Below are 23,420 nucleotides of genomic sequence, written 5' to 3' on the forward strand. Positions count from 1 at the left end.
GTGCTTGATGTTTTCTTGATGACAGGCCACACATGAAGCAGTGGGAGAGCAGCAGCACGCCGTCCTGATACGCAGCCACTCAGCTGATCCAGCTTAGCCTCTCAGCCATCTCATTACCGCACAGCATCTGCTCAGTGTGGCAAAAGGCACGCACGCGCATGCACACACACACACATACACCCAATGCCAGCCATCCACACATAAGCACATCCTTACATCAGACAGAACCTGCTGACATTTGTTTTTTTAAACCCACATTCAAAACAAAAAAACACTACAAGAGGTTGGTTTATCTTCAAAACATTTGCTTTATTACAGAAAATCTTCAGGTTTTGAATATACTAGTTTCAAAGAGGTACATTCAGCTTGGAGGTTTGGAGTGTTGAGGCTGGAGACCCAAAGGGCTGGAGGTGGTGAGGTGTCCCTGCTGCCAGATGCAGGGCTGCTGAGGTGCCTGAAGGTGTCCACCTCCACCCCCTCACAGACAGAGACAGCGTCCACAACCACAGAGCATCTCGTGCTTTTTTTTTTGTTTGTTTGGTTGTTTTTTTTTTCTATATATATTTTTTTTTTTGGAAGGGGGGGCATTTTGATTTTCTTACAAAAGTGTCTGGAAAAGATTGCATTAAAAATACAATTCATTCTTTTATACTTTTCATTTAGACAGGCAAAACATTAGATTCCAAGATATCTGTAATCTCTGAAAATAGCATCTCAGTTAAAGGTTTTTCATTCGTTAACAAAGCAGGCAGCCCCTCTCAGTGTGTCCTCTTACAGCCCATATCTCCAGCACAGTGCAGTCTGGACGTGACATGTCACAGAGTGAAGAACAGCCTCCTCTCATCTTAGCAACATCAGAAAAACAGACGTTCTTAGTAGAAAACAAGCATGTACATTTTCCTCAGTTGTTAAGACAAATCAAAATTAACTTAATTTTTGAAATCACAATTGCGACATTATGACTGCCTGAGGCGTTCTGCAGATGCACTCTGTCACCTATGTCAGTTCACAGACAGCGGGTAACGCCAGTACTACAAAGTACCGCACTGGAGTTACTGTTACTGTTTAAAGTAGTGTACTCTAAAACCACCTCACTGACAGACGCTAAACATAAATGATTAGCGACACGTAATCACCAGTTTAAAACCAAGTGTCAAAATAACCTGGCAAAAAGAGTGCCATCAGTTCAGAGGTGGATTCTGGGAGGCTGGGAGTGTATTGGCGGGGGGCTGCCTGTCTTTGCATATATGACAAAGACAATCACATGGCATTGGCACGGGCTCACATCAGCCTGGTGTAACACGGACAAACTCAACTGGCACAAAGATAAGCACTCTCCACAATTTAAAAGAAATGCAATTTATGTAATAAAAGTATAACATTTGTAAATAAAAGTACACTTAACAATAAATATGCCAAACAGAAACATATCTGTGAGGGCGAGGGGGGGCGGGGACAACCGAAGAAAAACAGATTCCAAAACATTATCTAAAAGTGTTTGAAATCATGGCATGTTTACATGGAATGTATGAAGTCCTACACACGCGAGGTTAAAATAAGGTACGAAAGGCCGAACAGTCCTGCTCGTCAGCAAATCTGCCCAAAAACAGGACGAAGACGATGGAGCATAGAGACTCACAGTGGCGTTAAGTATGTTGACTCTGCAGGTCTGAAGTGGATTTTCTTTACACTCCCACTTCAGCCTGCCTGAGGCCAATTATGCAAACTTGATAATGAACATAAATACCTCATTTAGGCTTTAGTGCATGTGTGCATTCATGTGTACGTCTGTGGTTATCGTGTGTTTTGTTCTCTTCTATCTGACATGTGCATGTGAAGTGCGTTCAAGCACACATATATATATATATACATATATGTGTGTGTGTGTGTTTATGTGCCTTAGTGACAAAACCAGTTTCCTTAATAGTGCAGGAAATGTCTAATCAAACTACATCAACAAGGTTCAAGTAATCCTGGTTTTCATGACACATAAACATTTCGGGCTTTTCTCATCCAGCACAGCTGCACGCACATCTATAACACACGCATACACACAATGACTTGTCACTTTCAGGTCACACTTGTGTGGACAGATTCTGATCGTCTTTTTGGCTTTGAGCAGCTCATATATCTCTAAGCTATATACAGTAGAGGACATATATTAAGTTTCTCGTCTTAAATTGGTTTTTAAATTATCTCTGAGGTTGGAAGATTTAGGTCACGCTCTGAACAATGTTTTATTGCCAGAATATGCTTAACATCTCTAATCTAATCGGTCAATCATATACACACACACACACTTTTTGGACTGAGTGGTAATATGGGCTGCATAAACCCCTCTTAAACCTCGGTATACAACACAGAATCATCACTGGAAACAAATAATCATCTATAAACCAGAAACCCGTTCTCAAAGTCTGTTTGCTTTCTCTGAGCAGAGATGTAATAACTTTCATTAACTTTTGATCTCAAATAATTTTGACCTGTGAGTGTATGTCTATTTCCTGAAACATATGACAACCATTTAAAGAATAGCCGCTGAAAAGTGCAATAGCTGCATAATAGTATAACCTTTAATTGTTGACAATGTGATTATTATGTCTTTCAAATAAAAAAAATAAAGTTGCAGAGTACAGTGACTGAGTATCAGTGGAGTAAAGTGTTCTTTTAAGCCTTCATTCATGCAGGTGAACCATTCTTGGAGTGGGTATTACAACTGCTTGCTAAAACACAGCAGTTGGGCAGAGCTACTGACAAGGCAGCCGTGTATGCATTCATTTGTAAGCTGGTATTTTTTTTTTGTTTGTTTGTTTTGTTTGTTTTTTTTTTAAAAAAAAGAAGAAGTAAAAGAAAAAAAAACTCATGCCTGTCATCCAAGTAGATATTTTTTAAAAAAACAACATAATGCAGGGCACTGCTCTGCAGGCATGCATGGAGGGGGTTGGGAATTGTCGGGATTGGCAGAGAAGGACGGACCGGAGAGACGCAACTCACAAGACTGCCATCCCTTTTTTTTTATCCCTTCCCCACAGTCAGCACATCTTCTTTTTCCTTTTTCTTCTTCTCCTCCTCTTTTCAGATATGGTGGTATGACAACAGACAGCTCTGACCTGACTGCCATGGGACCCTAAGGGTGGCTGATGCTGACTGTTGCTGGGAGTCCTTGCTGCTTTTCACTCACGCTCCTTCAGGTGCTTGTAGGACAGTGGTGTGACAGCTGCAGTCTGGAAAAGCACAAGCACAAAAAATTTTACTTCGGTGGTTTCACTAAGAACTTGTGCCGACAATAGGAAGATGCCGTGAAAAAAAAATAAAAACATTTAAAAAAAAAATCACAACAAGCAATGATTGGTCACATATCACCATGTAACACCTTTCCCACCACCAACGACAAGCAGAAATTAGTAAAGGAAATGCTCCAAATTTTATCCAAGTCTACTGATCTGTTGAAGTTCAGCAGTGAGATTGAGCAGACACAGAAAGTAAGGTTTGTCTCACTGTAGTTTACCTGGAAGTTTGTAGTAGGCCGTCCACCGACAGCTAATGGAGGTGGGACAGAAATGCAGGTTAAACAGTGAAAGCTGCCATTGAAAAGTCGAGTGCAACAGTTACCAGGGACCCTGGTCAACAGTGACTGGAAGGTGCAACCATCAGACCTCCTGACAGGGGGCTGACAAAAAAATGAGAACACCCAGTCGTTTAACACGACGTCACGCAGCCGACAAATGCAGAGACGCCCTGTCATCTCAGAACACCTCCAGCGCTCCTGATATTTTCTCTATAAACGTAACATGACATCTCATGTTTAATCAAGCCTAATTTAACTTTATCAAAGTCTTTTGTATAATTGCACATATCATTTATTTATCCTACGAGCCAAATGTGTGTGAGATTAAATCAATAAATAAGAATAATTCATATTAATAAATACAGAGAAAAACAATACTGGAATGGTCCAATACTACTTCTACTACTAATAACAGTAATGATGATAGTAATAAAGAGCAGAGTTTTAAAAATCAACCGGTTAATTTCATGGTTTACAGTTCATGTTTTGTCTGTATTTATTCTGATGATCATTTCCTCTGCAGTGTTATTTATTCATTTATGCAATATTGAACACTTTGCTTTTCCATATTAAACTACTACAATTTTTGAAATACTTCATCATGTGATTAAATTCATTTCGTTGTCAGCCCCTGTATGCAATGCAGCAGCATTCAGTCTGAGGTTAAGTTAATGTCACATCATGCAGAGAAGTAAGCCCAGCACTCTCAAACACATCCATTATTTGCCGAGAAAGTAAGCAGTCAGTGACCACCAGCACAGGTGTGGATGTGCACACAGGACGAAACCACCACCACCACCACATTACAAACAGTGCATGATTGTCAGGCAGACACAAACACAGACCAGCTCAGTTGTTTCACACATTCAGATGAGAAACCCACAACAAACTGACAATGACATCTTAAAACAATCGGACATCCCAGGCCCAAACATGAGACAAAAATGAAAATGAAAAACATTACTTTTTTTTTTTTTTTTAAAGCACATGCAAAGGATAACATAAGTCGGGCTTCCAAAGGGAGGCTGAAAGGAGCATGTGTGTATACACAAAAAAATAAAAAATAAGGTTTGCAATGGATGCATTCACATGTTAAGTGGACATTTTAACTAAAAATGTTGACAGTTGAGTTTAACAAAAAAAAGTGCATCTCTTCAGCCAGCCAATATCAGCTCACACAACTCATTAAGAACACACTGGGTCTGCCATTACGCCTTTGATTCACTTGTTAAAACTCTGTGTTAGGAACCAGAACGGCTGAACAGGTTGGCTGGGGGGAGCGAGTCTTTGATTGGCTTAAACGACCTGAAGGTGGGCTGGTACCTGTTTACATGACAGTATTGGATTCGTCTGAAAAGGTTCTCATGAGCAGGGGCCTGGCTGAAGACCGGGGAGACTGGCGGCCCCCAACGCTCGACTGAACCAGCTTCTTCTAGAAGGGTGAGTCAAGAGACACCAATGACATCACTACGCTGACAAACACAAACACACACACACACACGCTTCGCTTCTCCCTCCATCTTGTGCTCTCCCTTGCACACAGACATACACATATTAGACAAGGAACAAACATACGTACAAAAAGACTTCAAAACTGGACATGTGGACAATGAAAATCAGTCAAGGTGCCTTTCAAAAAACCTTTTCTTTGCAGTAATATTTTTCAGAAGATGTGACGCTATATTAATTTGTCCGGGTTAAAAGAGGGGAACTACCCTGGCACATTTCTCAGAAACTTGTACGATATAATGCACACACAAACACGCACACACAAAATGCAGTGGCCCGCTGGGTTTGTGGCGAGGATCCAGGATGAGGTTGTTGACTTGAGCCTCATGCAGGTAAGTTTGAGTGCTTTGACGTGTTGCATTCACCTGACTTGACATGCGGAGGCAGCAGGCATTGGAGCGGCACAGGCAGCTGGGAGGAAGACACTGACTGATACAACTCAACAGACAAGAATGGAAGACGGACTGCAAGTTCTCAGCATGGACGCCCGGTCCTACTCCACACTGCTTGCAGAGTTGGGCACACACAAGCCCACTGAGCAACATGACTGATTAATATGTGTCTAAAGAAAAGCACTGTAGTCAAAGTTTTAAGATGGGAATATCCTGGTGAAACAATTCATCTGAAATTGTCTGACCTAATCTGGATAGGGATTGTAAAAAGACACAGAACACCACCCGGGGTTACTTTAGAGGGTAAAGAAGGAGTCTAACAGTGGGAGAGGAAGGACACAACAGGGAGAAAACAAGGACGACTGGCAGATGCAGAAACTCTGAAGGAAGAGACTTCTGTGTAAGAGCTGATAGAAAGAAAAAGAGACCTCAGTCACTCCACGAGAAGCTGTGAGTGCTAGCGGTCTGCGACAGCATGAAGATAGTAGATGTCCCCGAGGAAGGAAGGCGGTGTTTCATCTTTAGGGAGGCAGGTCCAGAGAGGAAGAGAAGAAGAAATAAGAGGGTGAGACAGAGCAAGAGGAGAAGGTCTTAAAAGTGCAGAAGCCAGAACCTCTAGTTAGGAAAACAAAGCTGGTTATAGGAGGGTGTTCTACAATAAAATAGCAGTTCCACTGCCTTTAGAAATAATTGTTATTTCAATCATAACCAAAAAAAAATAATAAATAAATATTTTGTCACTCAAGGACAAGTACATACTCAGCCTCAGTTTTTAAAAGAAACAAACACTGAATTCATACTGTACAAAATTGCTCTAAGACTCCCCCAAGCATTTGCAAAATATTTGGTTCGGTTCATTACTTTTCCTAAACAAGTCTGAACGCAATGCAAACAAACAAGGGTGGAACACACCCAAAAGCACAGCACAAGTCACCAATCAGCTGCTTGGAAAACACATCTTCCTCATGAGGAGCTAATGACCAAATATGTCTGGGAAAGTGGTCTTCTGCAGAAATGGGAAACTGTCCCTCTGAAAGGCAATCATACCAACAACTTAGAAAGGAAACACTAAAGCCCGATCTCAAAGATGCAGCGAAGAGACAAAAAACATTTTCCAAGTTCTTATCCTGTGTTAATAATCCTGTTATCTCCTGGTATACACCAAATACAGTGCATGTGAAAGTATTGTACCTTAAAGACATTAAAATGTTTCATGATTCATCTTGAAATCTGGGCCATATTGATAAATTTCTTCAATCAAATGTAATTTAGAGGGACTAGCTAACCGCACCTGTCATATAAAACAACACTTGAACATTAGCTCAGAAGTCACAGTAGTTTGAGTGCAGTCACAAATCAGCGGTGTGTGTTTGGATGTCCCTAACCCTGGAAAAAACTTTGCTTCCATTTACAAAAAGTATGGCTGAGGTCTAATTTATTCAATTCTAGGTCACCTCCTAATAACACAAGAAAGGAAGTTTCCAGAGGCACCAATCCTCTACAGTAGCAATGTGCTAAGCACCACCCATTTCAGAGCAATCCAATCATACTGAAAAGATTTGATTTAAAATCCTGGAGTCTAAATTGTATGTCGCTTTACTCAGAAATAGACCAAAGTTGGGCTCTACTGAAATAAACCATAATAAGTGGTTAAGGACGTGTGTGTGTGTGTGTGTTTCATTTCTACCTGTCGTGCGTGGGGCCCGCGGGGTTTACGGAACACCACAAGCAGGATCTCTGGCAGTAAACTAAGCAGGATGAGCAAGATGATGACCAACCAAGCTGACACCGAGCTCAGCATGTTGGCAAACACAAAGTACAAACGTTGCTGCCTCAGGAAAGGCCTGCAGGAGAGGGAACGCTTTGGTTTACACACCGACTGCAAAATCAACTGTAGGTTGAAAGGAAATGAAAAATAACAGATCAACTAATAAACAGGTCATTTTATACCGATTTGTTATCTTACCATATTATTCCTCCCCAGAAGAAGCTGAAAAACACATAGAAAGCCAGGGAGCCCCAGATTACAAAGTGGTTGATCCATGTCCAGTGCCGTGTGTCTAGAGCAAGCTAGAGAAGAAGAAAAAAAAATCTCTAAACGCAAACCCAGCACACCAAAAGTCAATGTTCTGCAAGAACACTCAATATTTGCTCAAAAACTCTCCTGCGAAACAGTTGCTCTAATGACAGACTCTTTCATAAAATCAACCACAGGAGAGTTTACCTTTAGTGTGACAGTGAAGACAAGGACAGTGAAGACAATTGTTCCATATGACCAGTTCCCAAAAACCTGAATGTAAATAAGACATATGGGAACACATGCTTAGGAGGTGGTGCTTAATCATGTAATTTGATATCACATCCATTTAGAAAAGTGAATTAAATCTAACCTGGCCGTTATCCTGCAGTGCTGGGTTACTGAACAAATATCGAACACCAAAGAAGAAGAGCAAGCCATGGAAGACTCCAAGTACAGTCCAGTAGAGGAAAGGTCCCCACCGTAACATGGCATTCTTAGCAATCCCTCTTAAGAAAGTCATGAAAGAGAAACATGGACAAAGTATATAAGCTCATACAACCTCAATGATAAAAAGTGAAACTGTAGAAAAAAAAATAATGTGAGATGAATGATGATCACCTCTCCAAAAGATCTGGAAATTAAAACTGACAATTTTAATGTTCAGGTCATGCATGAAGTCTTAAATTGCTTCAACACTACATGGATAAAAGTGACTGAAAGTGATGAAAACAATTTTACTTGTTGATTTAAGCAGATTTCTTTACACAAGAAGGACATATCCTATGGTCAAAAGTTATAAAACTATAATTGGATATATAGAGGGTGGATAGAAATAAAGGTACTTTCTCAATAAGACATTAAACAACTAATTTTGGAAAGAGACTGAGACTTTGATGTGTTAAGGAAGGCGAAAAAGTGAACTAAACTTAGCCTTTCGTAGAGGGGCTGTGTCAATTAAATTGGAAATTTTGGATTGACAGTAATGATTTATAACTAAAAAAAAAAGGAATAATTTGTGTCACCATGAGAGTACTTGGGTACATTTATTTATTTATTATTCTAGGTCTAAAATATAAAGATGGAAAGCTTAACTGATACTAACAGTGGCCCTTCTTACTCAAAAGAAACAAATTAACAAGCACCATCAAACATCTATACCTCAAACGGCGCTGCAGTTAAGTGCTGATTCCCAGTTTTACCTGTAGAGGGTAGCATTGTCCAGCAGAACCTCCATGCAGATGTGCTGCTCCAAGAGGCTGTAAGCCAGGATGGGCATAGAGGTGAAGCAGATGTTGTACATCGTCAGATAGGCCGCGTCATACAGGGGCTGGGGAGGATGGGAGCAGGAGGTGGGAGTGAAGAGGGAGGGGTTGGTAAGGTGGAGCAGGAGGAGGAGGAGGAGGAGGATGCGGAATGGAGCAACTAGGGGTTAATATCATGGAGAGGACACAACTCATACACACCATCACACTTGCATAATACAGTATGTCATAGAAGCAATCTTATATACATATTTCACGTACATATTTCCCTCCTCGCGTATTTAAAAAAACGGGCCATGGCGTCATAGCAACATAGTGTATGACGTGGGCGGTAAGGACAAACAGATCAGAGTGACTTTGTCAGTGTGACAGACTGACCACCACTCAGTGTCAGTCTCCCTGTGTCTGCACTGAAAGCACACAGCACACTCCCTTGGATCTTGGGCACTGCCTACAAGCTCGTACAAACACATTCATGTATCTATGTGGCATCTTGTATCCATGCCCTGACTTCAACTTTACAATAATGTTTTCTTGGAGTTTCTTGGAGTGTTCTTTTGTTTTTGTGGTGTAATTGTAGCCAGGAATATCAATTAACCAGTGACTTTACCTTCCAGACAAAAGTGTAGTTACACTACAATCACTTGAGACACATTCACTTCAGTCAGGTGATCTCAATTTCACTAATTGTGAGCACCAACTGGCTGGACCTCTATTTAATTAGGTCAGTCACTTTAAAGGGGGGTGAATATTTATGCAATCATTTATTGTACATTATATATTTTTAATTATTTGACATTAGACATGAGTTATTTTTTGTTTTGTTTTTACAAATTATATTGACTATGATTCCACTCATAAAAGCCATAAAAGGCAAAAATATCCAAGGGGGTGGATACTTTTTATAGGCATTGCCACACAGTGCTATGTAGTTTAAGTCAGTATATAAATATATCAATCAAAGCTCAAACATCCCAGGGACAGTGACGGAGGGACAATCTGAGGGAGAGCGTCTGGCATTCAGGGGGACAAGGAGGTGAACATTAAAGGGACACTGCCTCCTTTCATGTTCAGAACACCTTTGAATCTCAAAGGGCCTCAGGACATACTCACTTGTTGGGAATAGCCACAGAAGAACTGGTACAAAAACTGAGGTAAGATGAAGCAAAGGTTCTGCAGGTAAACAGACAAAGAGAACAGGCTCATACTGATGCATGGAAACATCAAATCCGTTCATAAGTTCACGTGCTTACACTGACCTGAATTCAACCTAAAAATCTGGTTAATTTGTTAAGAGGATTGATTCTGTCAAATCTGTGTCTTTGTGAATTTGTTTGGGAAATACAGGCTCTGCTGAAACCCACAACAAGTTCTTAGTCTAAAGACAGGTAAAAAAAGCAACATGACAGAAGCATCTGTTCTTCCTACCTTGTAAAAGAAATATTGCACCAGGTGTGCAATGCGTACATAGTAGAGATGCCCATGAGCCAACAAAAGTTTCTTGAGGTGCTTTAGTTTGGGGATGGCATAATCACTGTTCCTCACTGCCTGCCGACCCTCTTTACCCTTGATACCTGTAACACCCAGGAACAAATGCCACAAATGTCACATACACACACACATTAGATTACAATCAGAGATGTGTTAGCTTTGTGAGCATGAGATTTCTTACCAATGCCAACATGAGCTTCCAAAATCATGCTGACATCATTGGCACCATCTCCAATGGAAAGAGTGATTGGGCTGCCCTTAGAGTTCTTCACCATTTTAACTATCTAAAGATAGAAACCATGTTATTACTATTTCTATTGTTTAATGAATGAACATTTTCCACATTTTAACTGATTGACCTGTGCCTTCTGTAGAGGAGCCATACGACAGCAGAGCACAGTCGTGCAGTTTTGACAAATCTGCAGGAACAGGTTCTTGTAGCGACTTGAGTTGGACTCGGAGGAGGAGTTGAGCACCATGGACAGAGTGGCTCCATCTATGATAAAACCATAATCCTGGCCTGCCGAAGACCAGTTCCTTGACAACAGAACAAAATAGCAAAATGGATTTCAGTAAATTATCAGCAATCACCCTAACACATCAGCAAAGCATCACATAATAACTTTAATACACAGACTGAGATTAATGTCTAGGCACTGACCTGGTGACGCCTGCCTTAACTGGTGGTGCATCCTGTACTGCTCTCTTGTGGTATTCAAGTAAGAGCTGATGCAGTCGCTGCTCACGCCTGCTCTCTCCATCCTCCAGAGTACGCACAGTCAGCTCCAACAGCTCAGTATTTCTCTGGAACAATCTACAAGCGTAACAGGTGGACTTTGCCGTCTCCATCTTGTCCCCCGTTAGGACCCAAATTTTAATGCCTGCCCCCTGCAGAGCCTCCATGGTCTCTGCTGCCTCCTCTTGAAGCCTGGAGAAAAGAAGTGAGAAAAGTGAAGTATACTAAACTTGGATATATTTTGACATCCTTTTCCTTTAATGTCAAAATTTAATAAAACAATATATGTATTTTGATGTAAATTAGTTTATTATAATAAACAAAGGTATTTGGACAATTGACAATTACATCCACAGGGATTTTAATAACATTATATTTTAAATACATAGTCAGTTTTGCAGCTATGACAGCTTCCACTTTTCTGGGAAGGCTTTCCACAAGATTTTGGAGTGTTTCTATGGGAATTCTGTGGGCCAGTCAAGTTCTTCCACACCTCATCCACCCATGTCTTTATGGAGCTTTGCTTTGTGCACTGGGGCACAGTCATGCTGGAATAGCAAAGGGCCTTCACCAAACTGTTATCACAAAGTTGCAAGCATAGCATTGTCTGAAATGTCATGGTATGCTGAGGCATTAAGATTTCCCTTCACTGGAAGTAAGGGGCCAAGCCCAACCCCTGAAGAACAGCTCCATGAGGAGGTCCTTCTGGATACTTTTGTCTATATAGTGTATTTCACAAGAAAAACATTGACACATGCTGATAAATTGCTCCGTCCTATTTGTGGTAGTTAGTGAGATGCATTTTGCAATTTTACACGCAATTCTAAAACAATGCATGTTGTCCATTTTTAAATGTTCAAATCTTGGATTGTGGAAGAGTACCCAGTGTCAACCACAAGATGGCAATGTGTGCTTACTAAAAATCTGGAATAAATTAACTATTGGCTCTTGCCATTACTGGAATTAGATGAGACAAGCCAGATAAAACACTACCAGGAACATGATGAAATGTGACAAAGCTGAAAGCGTTGAGGTTGCATAAATAGTGGATAAACATGACAAAGGAAGAATGAGTTTATTACAGCAAGAGAACAAAGAAGCAATCACAAACAGGAACCGACCTACTGTTCTAGCTTAAGAACAGAACAGATTCCCTGTCTCACGTCTTTGTCAGGTTTATCAGATTCCTAGAGCAAAATGTTTATGAAAAATTGTTTGTTGCTGAGGTCTGCAATCTTGGCCTCTCCATTCAATTTTGGGTGTATTCTGAGATTTCTTTATATAAGCCGGTTCTGCCCTGTGAAATTCTTGGCACTATCCTTCAAAGAGGGGGTAGGGAGATGAAAGACAATAGCAGCACGCAAAATAGCAAAATGTAAGATAGAGCTGTATGGTTATGTTGTGTGAGCACCCACCGATCTTCTACAGCGGTGGCTCCTATTAGACTCATGCCGGTCTCCACTTGGTTGTACACAGCCATGAGCTTCTCCTCTCTATCCTGCAGAGCCAGTCTAGCTTCCCTCAATCCTGCATCTGCCTGGGCATACTCCTCTGCACTGAGAATTTTGTAGGCCACACAGAGTGTCCGGTAGCCCTCCTGAACAGTGAAACACAGCACCCAATGTTACAACAATAAAACAAAAAAGTCTTGACATCATTGTAGTCCTAAATTAAAACCTGTCCAACCCTTGTGTCATGCAGCATGTAATTCTACACACAACAGAGACTATTTGGATTTGGAGGAGCTATTTGCTTATGTCACCCACTGTTGCATTACGCTCCACATGCATGCGTATCCTTTCGACCTCCTCCTGTCTGACGCGGGGAAAGATGGAAGAGTCCGCCCCCTTGCAGAAGAGCAGTGTATCACCTGGACACAAAAAAAAACACACACACACAAACAAAGATGGTGAGTGCTGAAGGAAAACACTAAATCAAGATCAATGCAATAAACCTGACATTGACCTCAAGCTCACCTGATCTGGATCTGACTATTACACTCATTCGCCTTCTCACGGGGTCAAAGTTCAACACGTGAAGCAGTTCATACCTTTGGGAAGTAAAAAAAGGAAACAAAATAAGAGCTGTAGCTCACACATACAGTATATAGCATGAAAATGAATAATAACTGTGTAATTAGCATCTTACATTTCAACGTCATTGTTCCTGTTGAGTATTTTCATGGTTTTACTCTCAAGTCCCAGAAATGTGAAGCCATACCTGCAGGTGAAGACAAATCATCACTGACTTTATGTGCTCATGAGCTATTTAAAATGAATGATGCAAATGTGTATCATCTAGGACTTTCAGAACACATTCTGTGATATTAATATTCAAATGATGAGCTTTCTCACTGAACATTTGCTACATTGTCAGTTTAACTCACAACAGCCCATCTCTTACCGCATGGCACCCTTGACCAGAGCAACCTCATCAGGTGAGGAGGCTATAAAGCCTCTCTGCTCCTGTGGAGAATGGAACACACCTCCATCCACCCCTAAGCCATCCACCTGGTCCACCAGTCCGTCCCCTTGGCCTTGACTCTGCTCTGTGGACTCCTTCACCTGGACTGTGTGGCATAGACACAGGGCACGCAGAAACAGCTCCTCCTTCTCCTATTAACACATGAACAAGGCTTAATACAGCAGATTCAGATTCAGTAAAATGCGTTAAAATAAAATGGATGTATAAATAATTTTCAATGAACAAATATGTGAAAGTGAAAAAGCCCCACATGAAGCCATATACAGTAGCCGGTGGTTAGATATGAATTTACAACATGCATGTTTAAATACAACAGTCTTAAAGTGTTATCAGATGCTCATGTCAAGAGCACACAGCCACTTTGCTCCCTCTCCATGTTCAGTGCGTATGTTCACATGTCAAGGAGACTGTATGTGGGGGACCTGTGAAGGGTCTTTCTGAGCAGCGAGCTATGTGATGACCATATGTTGCCACTTGTGTGACTTACAACAGATGGAGGGACACCACAACACCCACCCTGCCAGCTTTCTGCTGTAGCTTGCTCACGGGTCCATCTGTGACACAGAAGCCATCCAACTCTGAGCTCGCATCGCGATACTTGTACTGGAAGCCGTCAATGCAGCACTCTATGAACTCCATGTTATTCTGAGTGAGGGTGCCTGTCTTGTCTGTGAAAACATACTCCACCTGCAGGCCACAAGATAAAATAAATACTTTACAGACTCTTCCAAAGCCATAAAAATTCAGTTGCCCATTTAACAGGTTCTAACAGTGACATTAGGCAATTACACCAAGAAAAATTACAATGCATTAATCACTTTAATGAAGCACCACCTTCAACTGAAGTAATCATTTGGCAAATCAAGTGTGACTGATCTATGGCAACACTGTTCGAGTCAGAAGTGCCATAAAAAAATTCAGCACAGCCAATTTGCTGTTATTATAAGCAAGTCATATTTTACAGTAACAGTGAGTGAGTGGAGACGCAGAGTGTGAATACCATATTTTAATGGAGTTTATTATAACTTGGTTTCAACTGTAAAATGGATTTTAACCTTTAATTTCAAGTATTAAAAAAAAGATGAATATTTAATGTATATTTTGTAATTCATTAAAGAATCAGAACGTTTTAATCACACATGGGAATGTTGAGTTTACAGACTGTGTCCATCTGCCTGACCTGTCCCAGCTCCTCATTGAGGTCTGAAGTGTTGACCAGAGCCCCCTCCTGGATTTCAGGGTCAAAGAAGTCTTTGTCCCATGTGATAAAAAAGGATCCCAAAAACTTTTGCATCTCAACCGTCACGTACATGGACACCGGAATGATGAAGTTGAAGAGCACCATGAAGGACAGGAAGTCGGTGAACATCTTTAGGTACTGGTGGAAAAAGAAATGAGGACACATGCACACATTGTGTATTTTAGCTTGTCAGCACATACTGCACCACTTGCCTCCACAATTTGGTAAACTTCTTGGCAAAGTAAACCTTACCATGGGCTGACTGCATTGCGTTATCAGGCTGTATTGCAATGTTCACACTTCACTGAGGAATAGGGCAGAAGGTTAACTGCCAGTGAAATGCACCATGTCATGATCTAAGTCCACAGTGGCCATTTTACAGAGAAGAGGTTTATGATGTGGATCAGAGGCAGCTAGGGACTGTAAAACACTTCGATCCAATGGAACTGTGAATTCATTTGTGACAACTACAAACCTTCATGTGGTATTAACGGAGGCCTTCTTAGTACGGGAACACTTGAGATGCACATAATATAGTGTTCTGATGCAATGCAGTCAAGCCCAGTTGGCTACTTTTTTTCCCTAGCAGTGCTAATTCCCGTGCTGCTCTAATTATTTCACTTAAGTTAAGACAGTCTCCATTTTGTGTTTTCACAATTGTTGATGCAGGTTTAGTTTGAGCTGTGGTACTAATCAGATTTCACTTTAAGTTTAACTTGTCATTCAGACTATTACATAACAATTGCAATAATAAACAATATAATGAAAGTAGGTGGGAAACCACTCACTAATGCAATTTAAGAATACTACAAATGTGATGAAAGTTAAGAATGCTAACTCCTGCAAGTTAAGGAAGAAGTCTTTGCAGAACCTGGCAGTTCTGCACCATATGCACCTATGGGCAAGCTGTCCATGATGGAGATGGGTGAGGTCCCTGGCAAAGTGGTGCCTGCTTAACTCACAGACAGGCAGGTTGCTTCAGTGTGTACTTACCAGGTTGGTGTCCTTCTCTCTCTGGGTTTTTTCGTTGTACCAAGGTTCATCCTGACCGGGTTTGCTCTGCCACACATACTTAAGTGTAGTGCACACTAGGGCCTTGCTCACCAGTATGCAAAGGTAAACCAGAAGGAAGGCATTGATAGATCTGAAAAAAATTAGAAATCAAATGAATGAGTACCACAGATATGTCATGTATTTTAAATTTGTTTACACCATTTCCTCTAAACTTACTTCTCCACAGCAGAGCGTTTCTGAGACTTGCCCTGGTAGTTAAGAGCCATCTTTGTCTCCATGCCAGTGTAAACCGCAACACCTAGAAAAACAAAAGGAGGAGAAGAAGAAGGATTTGCTTTGTAGATACTGAGCTAGTTCACTAAATATGAGTTATTGTACCTAATCATTTGACTTACCACAGATTTTCTGAGTATTCTTTAAAGTCGCCCCTTTCAGCAAAAGATTTTCTGGGCCCAAAGACCTGCACAATCACATCAGTAGATCAAACACTTCAGTCATCCAGAAGCTGTGCAGTCTACACTCTCCTACATTCTCTAAATGGAAACCTGGCAGGTAAGCTGGCATCCCCTCTAAAATACGCGGAGACAATACACAGCATGATTGCAGTCTGGGCTTACATCGGTCCCAGTGTTCTTGAGAAGGACACTGGCATTTGTTTATGTGGTCATTACAAAGCAGTCAGTGACAAATGCCTGCAGGAGTGCTTTGGAAGCAATGGCTGAAGCAATGCCAACCACTTTTTAATTTTGATGCCTGTCTGAAATGAGGGATCAATGGAATAATGATTTGTTGGTGAGGCAAAGGGAAACAAATAAATGCTTAAGAAACTGTGTTTTGATTTCACTCTCTCTTAAAGTGGACTAAGACAGGTAGATAGACAGCAAGTGCTCTCACCTCACTGCAGGCTCCTCATCATCTTTATCAATGTGTATCCGGCCGACAAACCTGGAACAAAATTACATGTGCACTTAGAGGCTAAAATTGTTTCTAAAAAGTGCATGAGATATTTGTTGTGCACATTACTCAACCTATTAATAATAGAGTGGGTTTGAACTTGAGGTGCCCAGATTCATGTAGAGTCAATTTTCTCTACAAAAATGAAAGTACTCACTGACCAAAAAATTGGTTACAGACATTTGGGGGCCAGCTAATTACTTGTAGTTAGCCAGCAGCACACTGTCAATTTTATTGACACTGAATAGCAAGTATTTGGCACCATAAATTACTTATCACATCTTTAACACAATCCTGATGCCTGGTTAAATGACACTATCCCTACTCCTTGCCCCAAGGGGGAGCCAAAGGCTGTGTAAACTATCTTTCAGCAGACCAAAGATAACTGGAAATACCTTGCCTACTTTCACTATTCCTAATATGAAACTAACCAAACATAAGTACAGTGTGGTTTACCAAAACATGTCCATCAATCTGCATGTTAATATTAAAGTCCCTCAGGACATTTTCAGTTGACATTGAATTAATCCATTGCCCAACAAACCACAGGCAAAGCATGTGTGTGGTGTAAACTTGTTGGGGCCCCTTGATGAGTGCCTACTTGTAAAGGTCAGGCTGTGGCTGTTCACACTCAATGGTAGCGCTGAGAGTTTCCAGATCCTTCTCTGTGTCTGGTAGTACTGTGTAGTGTGTCTGGAAAAGTGGAGGAGGCAGAGAAAGAGAGAGAGACAGTCAGATAGAGATTCAGACAGAGAGTGAGCACTGACTGGCTCAGGTCAAATGATGATATTAGTCTTCCTCTACCTCTCACATACAGACACTGCATGAAAATAGGAAGACAAAAGACAGACAGAATGTGTGACTCACACTTGAACAAAAACATTTTGTTCAATTTTGAGGAACTAGACAAGTGAGAAACTTGAAGAACTTTCTTCAAAGCCAGGCTTATAAATACAACCACATTATCTTTGTAAACAGCTGTCATATACAGACGGGTGACAAACTGAAGGAAAAACCTGAACAAATGAGAGCAGAAACATACAAAAGCACACTGGGTCACAGAGTGATTGGATGAATGTGAAAATGATGTGACTTATACACTGTGATTTCACAATTCAGGTCTTAACCCAGTTAAACAGCTGTGACCGAGTTGTTACGCAGGCTTTTTTGGGCCTCGAACAATTATTTAAATAAGACCATCGGAAAGGTTTATATGTGAAATAGCTCAACGCTAACAACCCACTGACATTTGAACTGTGAGAAGGGAACCAACAAAAGACTGCTTTCTTGAGAGGTTTCAGGTTGGGAACAATCTGTTAAATTTTGATTTTTAAGACTGTGACATGCTTTTTTTGACAATCTGGAAGGTAACTATTAACTATATCTGGCAGATAAATCTACTGGACTGCAAAGCACAATATTTTCCTCTCAAATATAATAGAACAGAAGTATAAATCGGCATCTCAAAGTTGTACTTAGGACTTTGTTGTACAAGTTGTTGTAAGTTTACTGACAGACATAACTCTTAAATTACTTTAATCAATGTGAAAATCGTTCAGTTATATGCTCCAAGCAACCGCTACCATGGCTTCCACATCAACTTAAAATGGTTTTTCAAATGGTTCAGTGTCAAGGTGGACACCCAAGATTCACTAATTCAATAACACATGTGAAATAAGGTCACAATCTCCCCTTCTGTTCCTGAACAGTGGCCAGAAAAGTGTTTTTGCAGATCATTGTAGGGCTAAAGGGAAGCTGACCTTTCACCTTATAGGTATAAGATGTCAGCAGTGTGTGTTTATCTCTATCTAATTCTAATCAGTTATTCCTGGGTTCAAGTGGATATTTGAGCTAAATTCTAAGAAATTCCCTCAAGGGGTTTCTGAGATATTCCATTTACGAGATGAAGGACAGACAACCCAAAAACATGCCTCTGTTCACAGCCGAAGCTAGCATGGAAAATGGGGGACAGCAAAGCAGTCCTTCTTACTTTATGGTTGGACTCTCCATCCAGACTTGCTGTGGTCACGAAACATGTGTTGTCGTCTCGGCTCGACTGCAGAAGTATTAAATCACAGGGGAAGGTCTCATCTTCCTCCACCTCCACAACATCTCCCACCTGATCAAAGAAACACAACCAAACACCACTCGACACCTACTTCCCATACACTAGATCAGTAGGATTTGGCTGACATTTACATAATCACAGCTTTAAGGAATTTTCTATGGAGAGAAATCAGTCTCAACATACTCGGAAATGTTTATTATGTGATCTTCAACTTAAGTTCAAGGTCAAAATATGGGCATAAAATATTAGTATTTAGTCAGGTTGCAATTTGCGCATTTGTAAAACCACTCAAGCTTTTGCAAGTGCCCAGAATTATGGATAAATTGAGGTCTTATCGCTGGTCAGTATTCACACACCTTTTAACTATGATTTGGCCTGCCAAAACTAAAACTGAGGATCTCGTCGGCTTGCTAAATGTTTACTTTAGTCCGAGTCCATTTAGCACTAGGAGGTAGCTTACAGCTAACTTGTGTGAGCTGCTGTGCTGGGGGCAGCTGTCCACACTTTTAAACAAAGGAACAATGTTTTGATTTTGACAGCTGTGATGTTGGTTTTCAGTGGTGTCAGCAGCACTAGTGGTACATTAACACAATCAGAAGCCATTTGGTTCATTTTGAATAATGATTTTTGTGTGTGTGTGTGTGTGTGTGTGTGTTAACCTTTTGTTGCCTAAAGCAAACATAAGTATCGAACAAATTACCTGCATGCAACCTTCTGGATACATTAATTACCATCACACCCATATTTGAACATCTAATCAGTTCAGCACGCTGTGTTCTCCTTCCTGCATATATTCCAAACAGTCATGCTGATTTGCCAGCAGCTTCTGTCTGGACATGTGTCTACGGAAAGATAAAAGGTACCTTAATCTTTTCACTCTCCTTCCGTATCCTCTGGCCATCCTCTAGAACTGTCACTGGGTACTTATTCACCTCGTTGTCGGCCTTGTGCCGTAGCCAGTCCTCATAGCCCTGCGGCAACATATAAAAATCAGATACACGTTATTTACTTACTGTGACAAAAAGTACAAGTAGTACTAGTACCCACAGGACATTGACAACGAACACTAACAACGTTACATCCTTACACAACATAGTAAAGGTGTTTGGTAAAGGAGTGACACAAAGATGTCTGTGCATACAATATAATCTTCACATTTAGTAGTTCATCTTTGACTGAACAAGAGTCCCTATAGCAGCAGAATGGGATAGTGACTGTCAAGCAGTGCATAGGAACAATATATATATATATATATATATATATATATATATATATATATATATAAACAATTAATAATTAAAAAAATCTATTATATAAAATTATTCCTGGGGCTGCAGCATCATAAAACACAAAGCCTAGTGCAGACTTCATAAGTACTTTAAGATAGTGATAGATAGAGATAGAGCAGATGGTGCAGTAGAGAGGGGAACTAGAGTGTGTGCCAAGGCGAAGCCCAAGCCAGAAAGTGAGATTACCAGCAAAGGTGATTGAAGGGGGTGGGGATGGGGGGGTCTGCACGAGTAATGCAGAGAAATGATGCCAGGTGGATGAAAGGGGGAGAGAGGGAGGGGATACATTCCACGGATGGTCAGCTGAACCACCGTCTTGATGTCCCACTTCAAAGCCTGGTTGAAGATTATCCAGTAATATTACAGTAGTAGTAGTGCTTCCCACATATTTTCAGGGGGAAGTCCGCCCACTATTGTGCATTTCAAAGCCCCAGCAGTAGCCTAACTAAAAAGCCCACCCTAAAACAATACATCTAAAGCTGGGACACAGCAACAACAGAGTCAAAGAAACACAGGCTCCCCTTGATAATTTGTGTCTCTGTTATAGACTTGCTTCCTCTCTCTCCATTTGTTCACACTCCCCGGGAGCCCATTTCGTCTTCTACCCAATCAGAATTCTCAAGCGGAGCACATTAATACAAAACCCAAGAGAGCATTAGTCACGTACTTAATACAGAAATCACAGCAAGGGATTTATGAAGACAGGAGGACTTATTATGTTACATGCAGAGGGAGGAAAGATGTACTGCAATGAAAGACAATATGTGGAAATGAGGACAACATGTCATGAGAAATCACAACAAAATTTACATTATCAACACTCATCAGCGTCATTGGGTGGTGTCTCACCTGCTTGATAGCCGTTACTGTGATCACAAAAAATAAGGGTAGGCCACTGGTGACTGGGCTGGTGGGGGTGTCCACTATCACCTATTGTGGGGGGGAAAGGAAATGTAACATAAACAAAAAGAAGCATATGATCTTAAAACTGAAAACCTAGGCATTAAAAACTACACATCCCTACAAAGTCTTACTGCAGCACATGTTTGTCTGTGGTCACACAGGGAGGAGTCTGTGGTGAGCTCTAAATGCTGGGTGTAGTCTGCTTTTGTGAGGAATTTCTACTATTCCCCAATTTCAGTCATCACTAGAAAACACAGGGGAGGCATTAACATTTTGCAACAGAGTGAAGGAGGTTCTGGACCACAGAACTTTTAATCAAGTGGACCGGGGACAGAGTGCTTGATCTGCAGGCATGCCAAAACATCTGTGTCTCTGCCAAGACTGGGAGAGGGCCAACACAAAGCTTTGCTGGACTCAGCTTACCTGCCTGTGCAGTACGTGAGGGAATCTAGCAGCGCAATATGTGTAGTATTTTTATGCATGAGGGTAATAAGAATAAGTATGGGACCACTGATCAGGTAATCCCAAACAAGCAGTTTAGTAGCAGCACCTGACCAAGGCTCCCAGCTAAAACCAGAGCACACAAACAGCCTTGTGTATTAGTGTGTTCCTTAAAACCATCATGAGACGGATTTACCAAGGCATTTCTGATCCTGCAGACTGCAGGCTGGTCTCCCCCTGAGCCGGAGTGCGTATTCCGGCACACACAGACACGACACATCCGGCTCATCGGTATTCTGAGCATTACCAGTTGTCAGCTAGACATCAGCTTAAGTAAGAGCAGGAGATGTGTTCTGAAGCGGTCTCCGGTGTTTTATTCACCTGTGCTTGGACTGAAAATGAATAAACGGCTGCTCGTTCAGTAACCAAGGACAGACAGGAACACACAGCCACATTATTTACCCTTTCTAACATACACACACAAAGATTATTCTGAAATTACTGAAGCCGTGATAAAAACATCCACAGACTCAAACCCACAGATTCACCTCTTTTACTTTGCCTTTTAACCTGACTCACATTGACAGGTCAGAAAACATACCACTGTTAAAAGAAAAAAAGAAAAAAAAAAACAAAAAAAAATACAGTTTGTTCAGACTCTCTTCTTGACTCTAAAACTCAATTTTTGTTGGACTGTATACAGCTGCCTGCTACTGTCATCTGAATGAGAACTAGATGGTGCATTCAGATGCTGCTTGTAGATTACAAATGCTGTGATGAACTCCATTCAAATCCAATTCTTCAAAGACTTTTTGGAGCACTTAGTTGACACAGACTAATTTTAAGAGAAGCATGCATCCATCCATCCATTATATATCCCCACTTATCACACAGGGAGGCTGGAGACTTGGTGAGAGGCAGGGCACACGCTGGTGAAATCACCAGTTCATCACAGAACTGACAGAGACAAACAATCATTCATGCTCATATTCACACCTACAAACAATTAACTGGAAAAAACAAACGGTATGAACTAAACTGTGGCTCAAAAATTGAGGTCTGAAGCAAACCATGTATCTGGAGAATCGTTCACACACACACACACACACAAAGTATAAGGGCAGTGAGCTACTAGCCTACCCAAGCTTTACTGTAATTACAATTAACTGTAGGATAAATCAATTACAATGCAGAGATGGACTAGTGCACATCGACCCTTTGGAGGAGTGCAGATTCAGAAAAGACTCTGCATTATATTTTTAGTGGTTGGCGATTCCGGTGAGACAGGAGCAAAAGTAATAATTCTACTGCAGTAGCCTCAGGTGTCGAGAGCCAGAGGTAAGAGTACTCAATGCTTCAAAAGAGCAGAGTGTGTACATGAGAATGGTATATGGGGCTCTGTGTTAAAGCTTCATTACACCTGACACATTGCCATAGGCTATGTTGCTAGCGGATTATTGAATGCCTCTTGAGAAAAGCTGAGTGTTCCCAGGTCATGTTAGCCCTCCACTGTTTGCAATGACCAGATCCTCAAAACAAAATGCTTCCTTTGGGGAAAAAATGTGACAGGCAAGAAAGGTGATGAAACATTATTTCTGCCTATGATAAGTCACATCTATTATTCAAGTGTCTGGATTAAAGGTTGGCTGATCACAAACTGCAAAAAACAGCAACTGCGTGAAGGTCTGAGGACAGTCTGTCCCTCTGATGCAGCAGCCAGATGGCCAAACTTGACAAAGGGTGAGCAGAGCACAGAGAAGGCTTTACAATGCCACCGATTAGCCTTAATGTTGTTTGATGCCGAATTATCTTTAGAACTTCATGAAAATTCTGATGACAACTGTTCAATGGAGGACTATAAAAAGAGATAAATGATGGTCGTGTCTTTTAAAGTGCTCATCATTAGTGATTTTAAAAAAAAAAAAAAAAGCTTTTAATCTCTCACTGCATTACTATGTGAAATCAAGACTTCACCAGCTACACGGATAAAACTGCTTCATGGACAGTCAATTTTTAATATAAAAAATAAAAATAAGGTTAGGGTTGCAC

The 23,420-nt window shown here is 41.0% G+C and overlaps 1 protein-coding gene across 6 annotated transcripts in view; it reads right to left on the reverse strand.

Moving 5' to 3' along the window:
- Positions 1-288: 288 nt before the first annotated feature.
- The window catches only part of atp11c (ATPase phospholipid transporting 11C), a 41,103-nt gene continuing 17,971 nt past the window's right edge, over positions 289-23,420 (reverse strand). The window contains exons 4-31 of one of the 6 annotated variants that reach the window (XM_046407196.1): positions 20,877-20,957; positions 19,602-19,709; positions 18,661-18,789; positions 17,272-17,363; positions 16,611-16,661; positions 16,112-16,176; positions 15,933-16,014; positions 15,696-15,846; positions 14,643-14,840; positions 13,979-14,149; positions 13,382-13,593; positions 13,127-13,198; positions 12,955-13,028; positions 12,745-12,848; positions 12,394-12,575; positions 10,904-11,170; positions 10,602-10,779; positions 10,424-10,526; positions 10,180-10,325; positions 9,865-9,924; positions 8,689-8,816; positions 7,860-7,995; positions 7,694-7,759; positions 7,436-7,539; positions 7,157-7,313; positions 4,892-4,997; positions 3,509-3,540; positions 289-3,224 (exon numbers count right to left, since the gene is read on the reverse strand). In XM_046407196.1, the coding sequence (XP_046263152.1) occupies positions 4,896-4,997; positions 7,157-7,313; positions 7,436-7,539; positions 7,694-7,759; positions 7,860-7,995; positions 8,689-8,816; positions 9,865-9,924; positions 10,180-10,325; positions 10,424-10,526; positions 10,602-10,779; positions 10,904-11,170; positions 12,394-12,575; positions 12,745-12,848; positions 12,955-13,028; positions 13,127-13,198; positions 13,382-13,593; positions 13,979-14,149; positions 14,643-14,840; positions 15,696-15,846; positions 15,933-16,014; positions 16,112-16,176; positions 16,611-16,661; positions 17,272-17,363; positions 18,661-18,789; positions 19,602-19,709; positions 20,877-20,957 (3,219 nt within the window). In that variant the 3' untranslated portion in view covers positions 289-3,224; positions 3,509-3,540; positions 4,892-4,895. Of the gene's footprint in view, positions 3,225-3,508; positions 3,541-4,891; positions 5,001-7,156; positions 7,314-7,435; positions 7,540-7,693; positions 7,760-7,859; positions 7,996-8,688; positions 8,817-9,864; positions 9,925-10,179; positions 10,326-10,423; positions 10,527-10,601; positions 10,780-10,903; positions 11,171-12,393; positions 12,576-12,744; positions 12,849-12,954; positions 13,029-13,126; positions 13,199-13,381; positions 13,594-13,978; positions 14,150-14,642; positions 14,841-15,695; positions 15,847-15,932; positions 16,015-16,111; positions 16,177-16,610; positions 16,662-17,271; positions 17,364-18,660; positions 18,790-19,601; positions 19,710-20,876; positions 20,958-23,420 lie in introns of all 6 variants that reach the window. The other 5 variants (XM_046407194.1, XM_046407198.1, XM_046407197.1 and 2 more) reach the window with 5 other exon arrangements.

This window comes from Scatophagus argus, chromosome 12 (assembly GCF_020382885.2).
Source record: "Scatophagus argus isolate fScaArg1 chromosome 12, fScaArg1.pri, whole genome shotgun sequence".
Lineage (NCBI taxonomy): Eukaryota > Metazoa > Chordata > Actinopteri > Scatophagidae > Scatophagus > Scatophagus argus.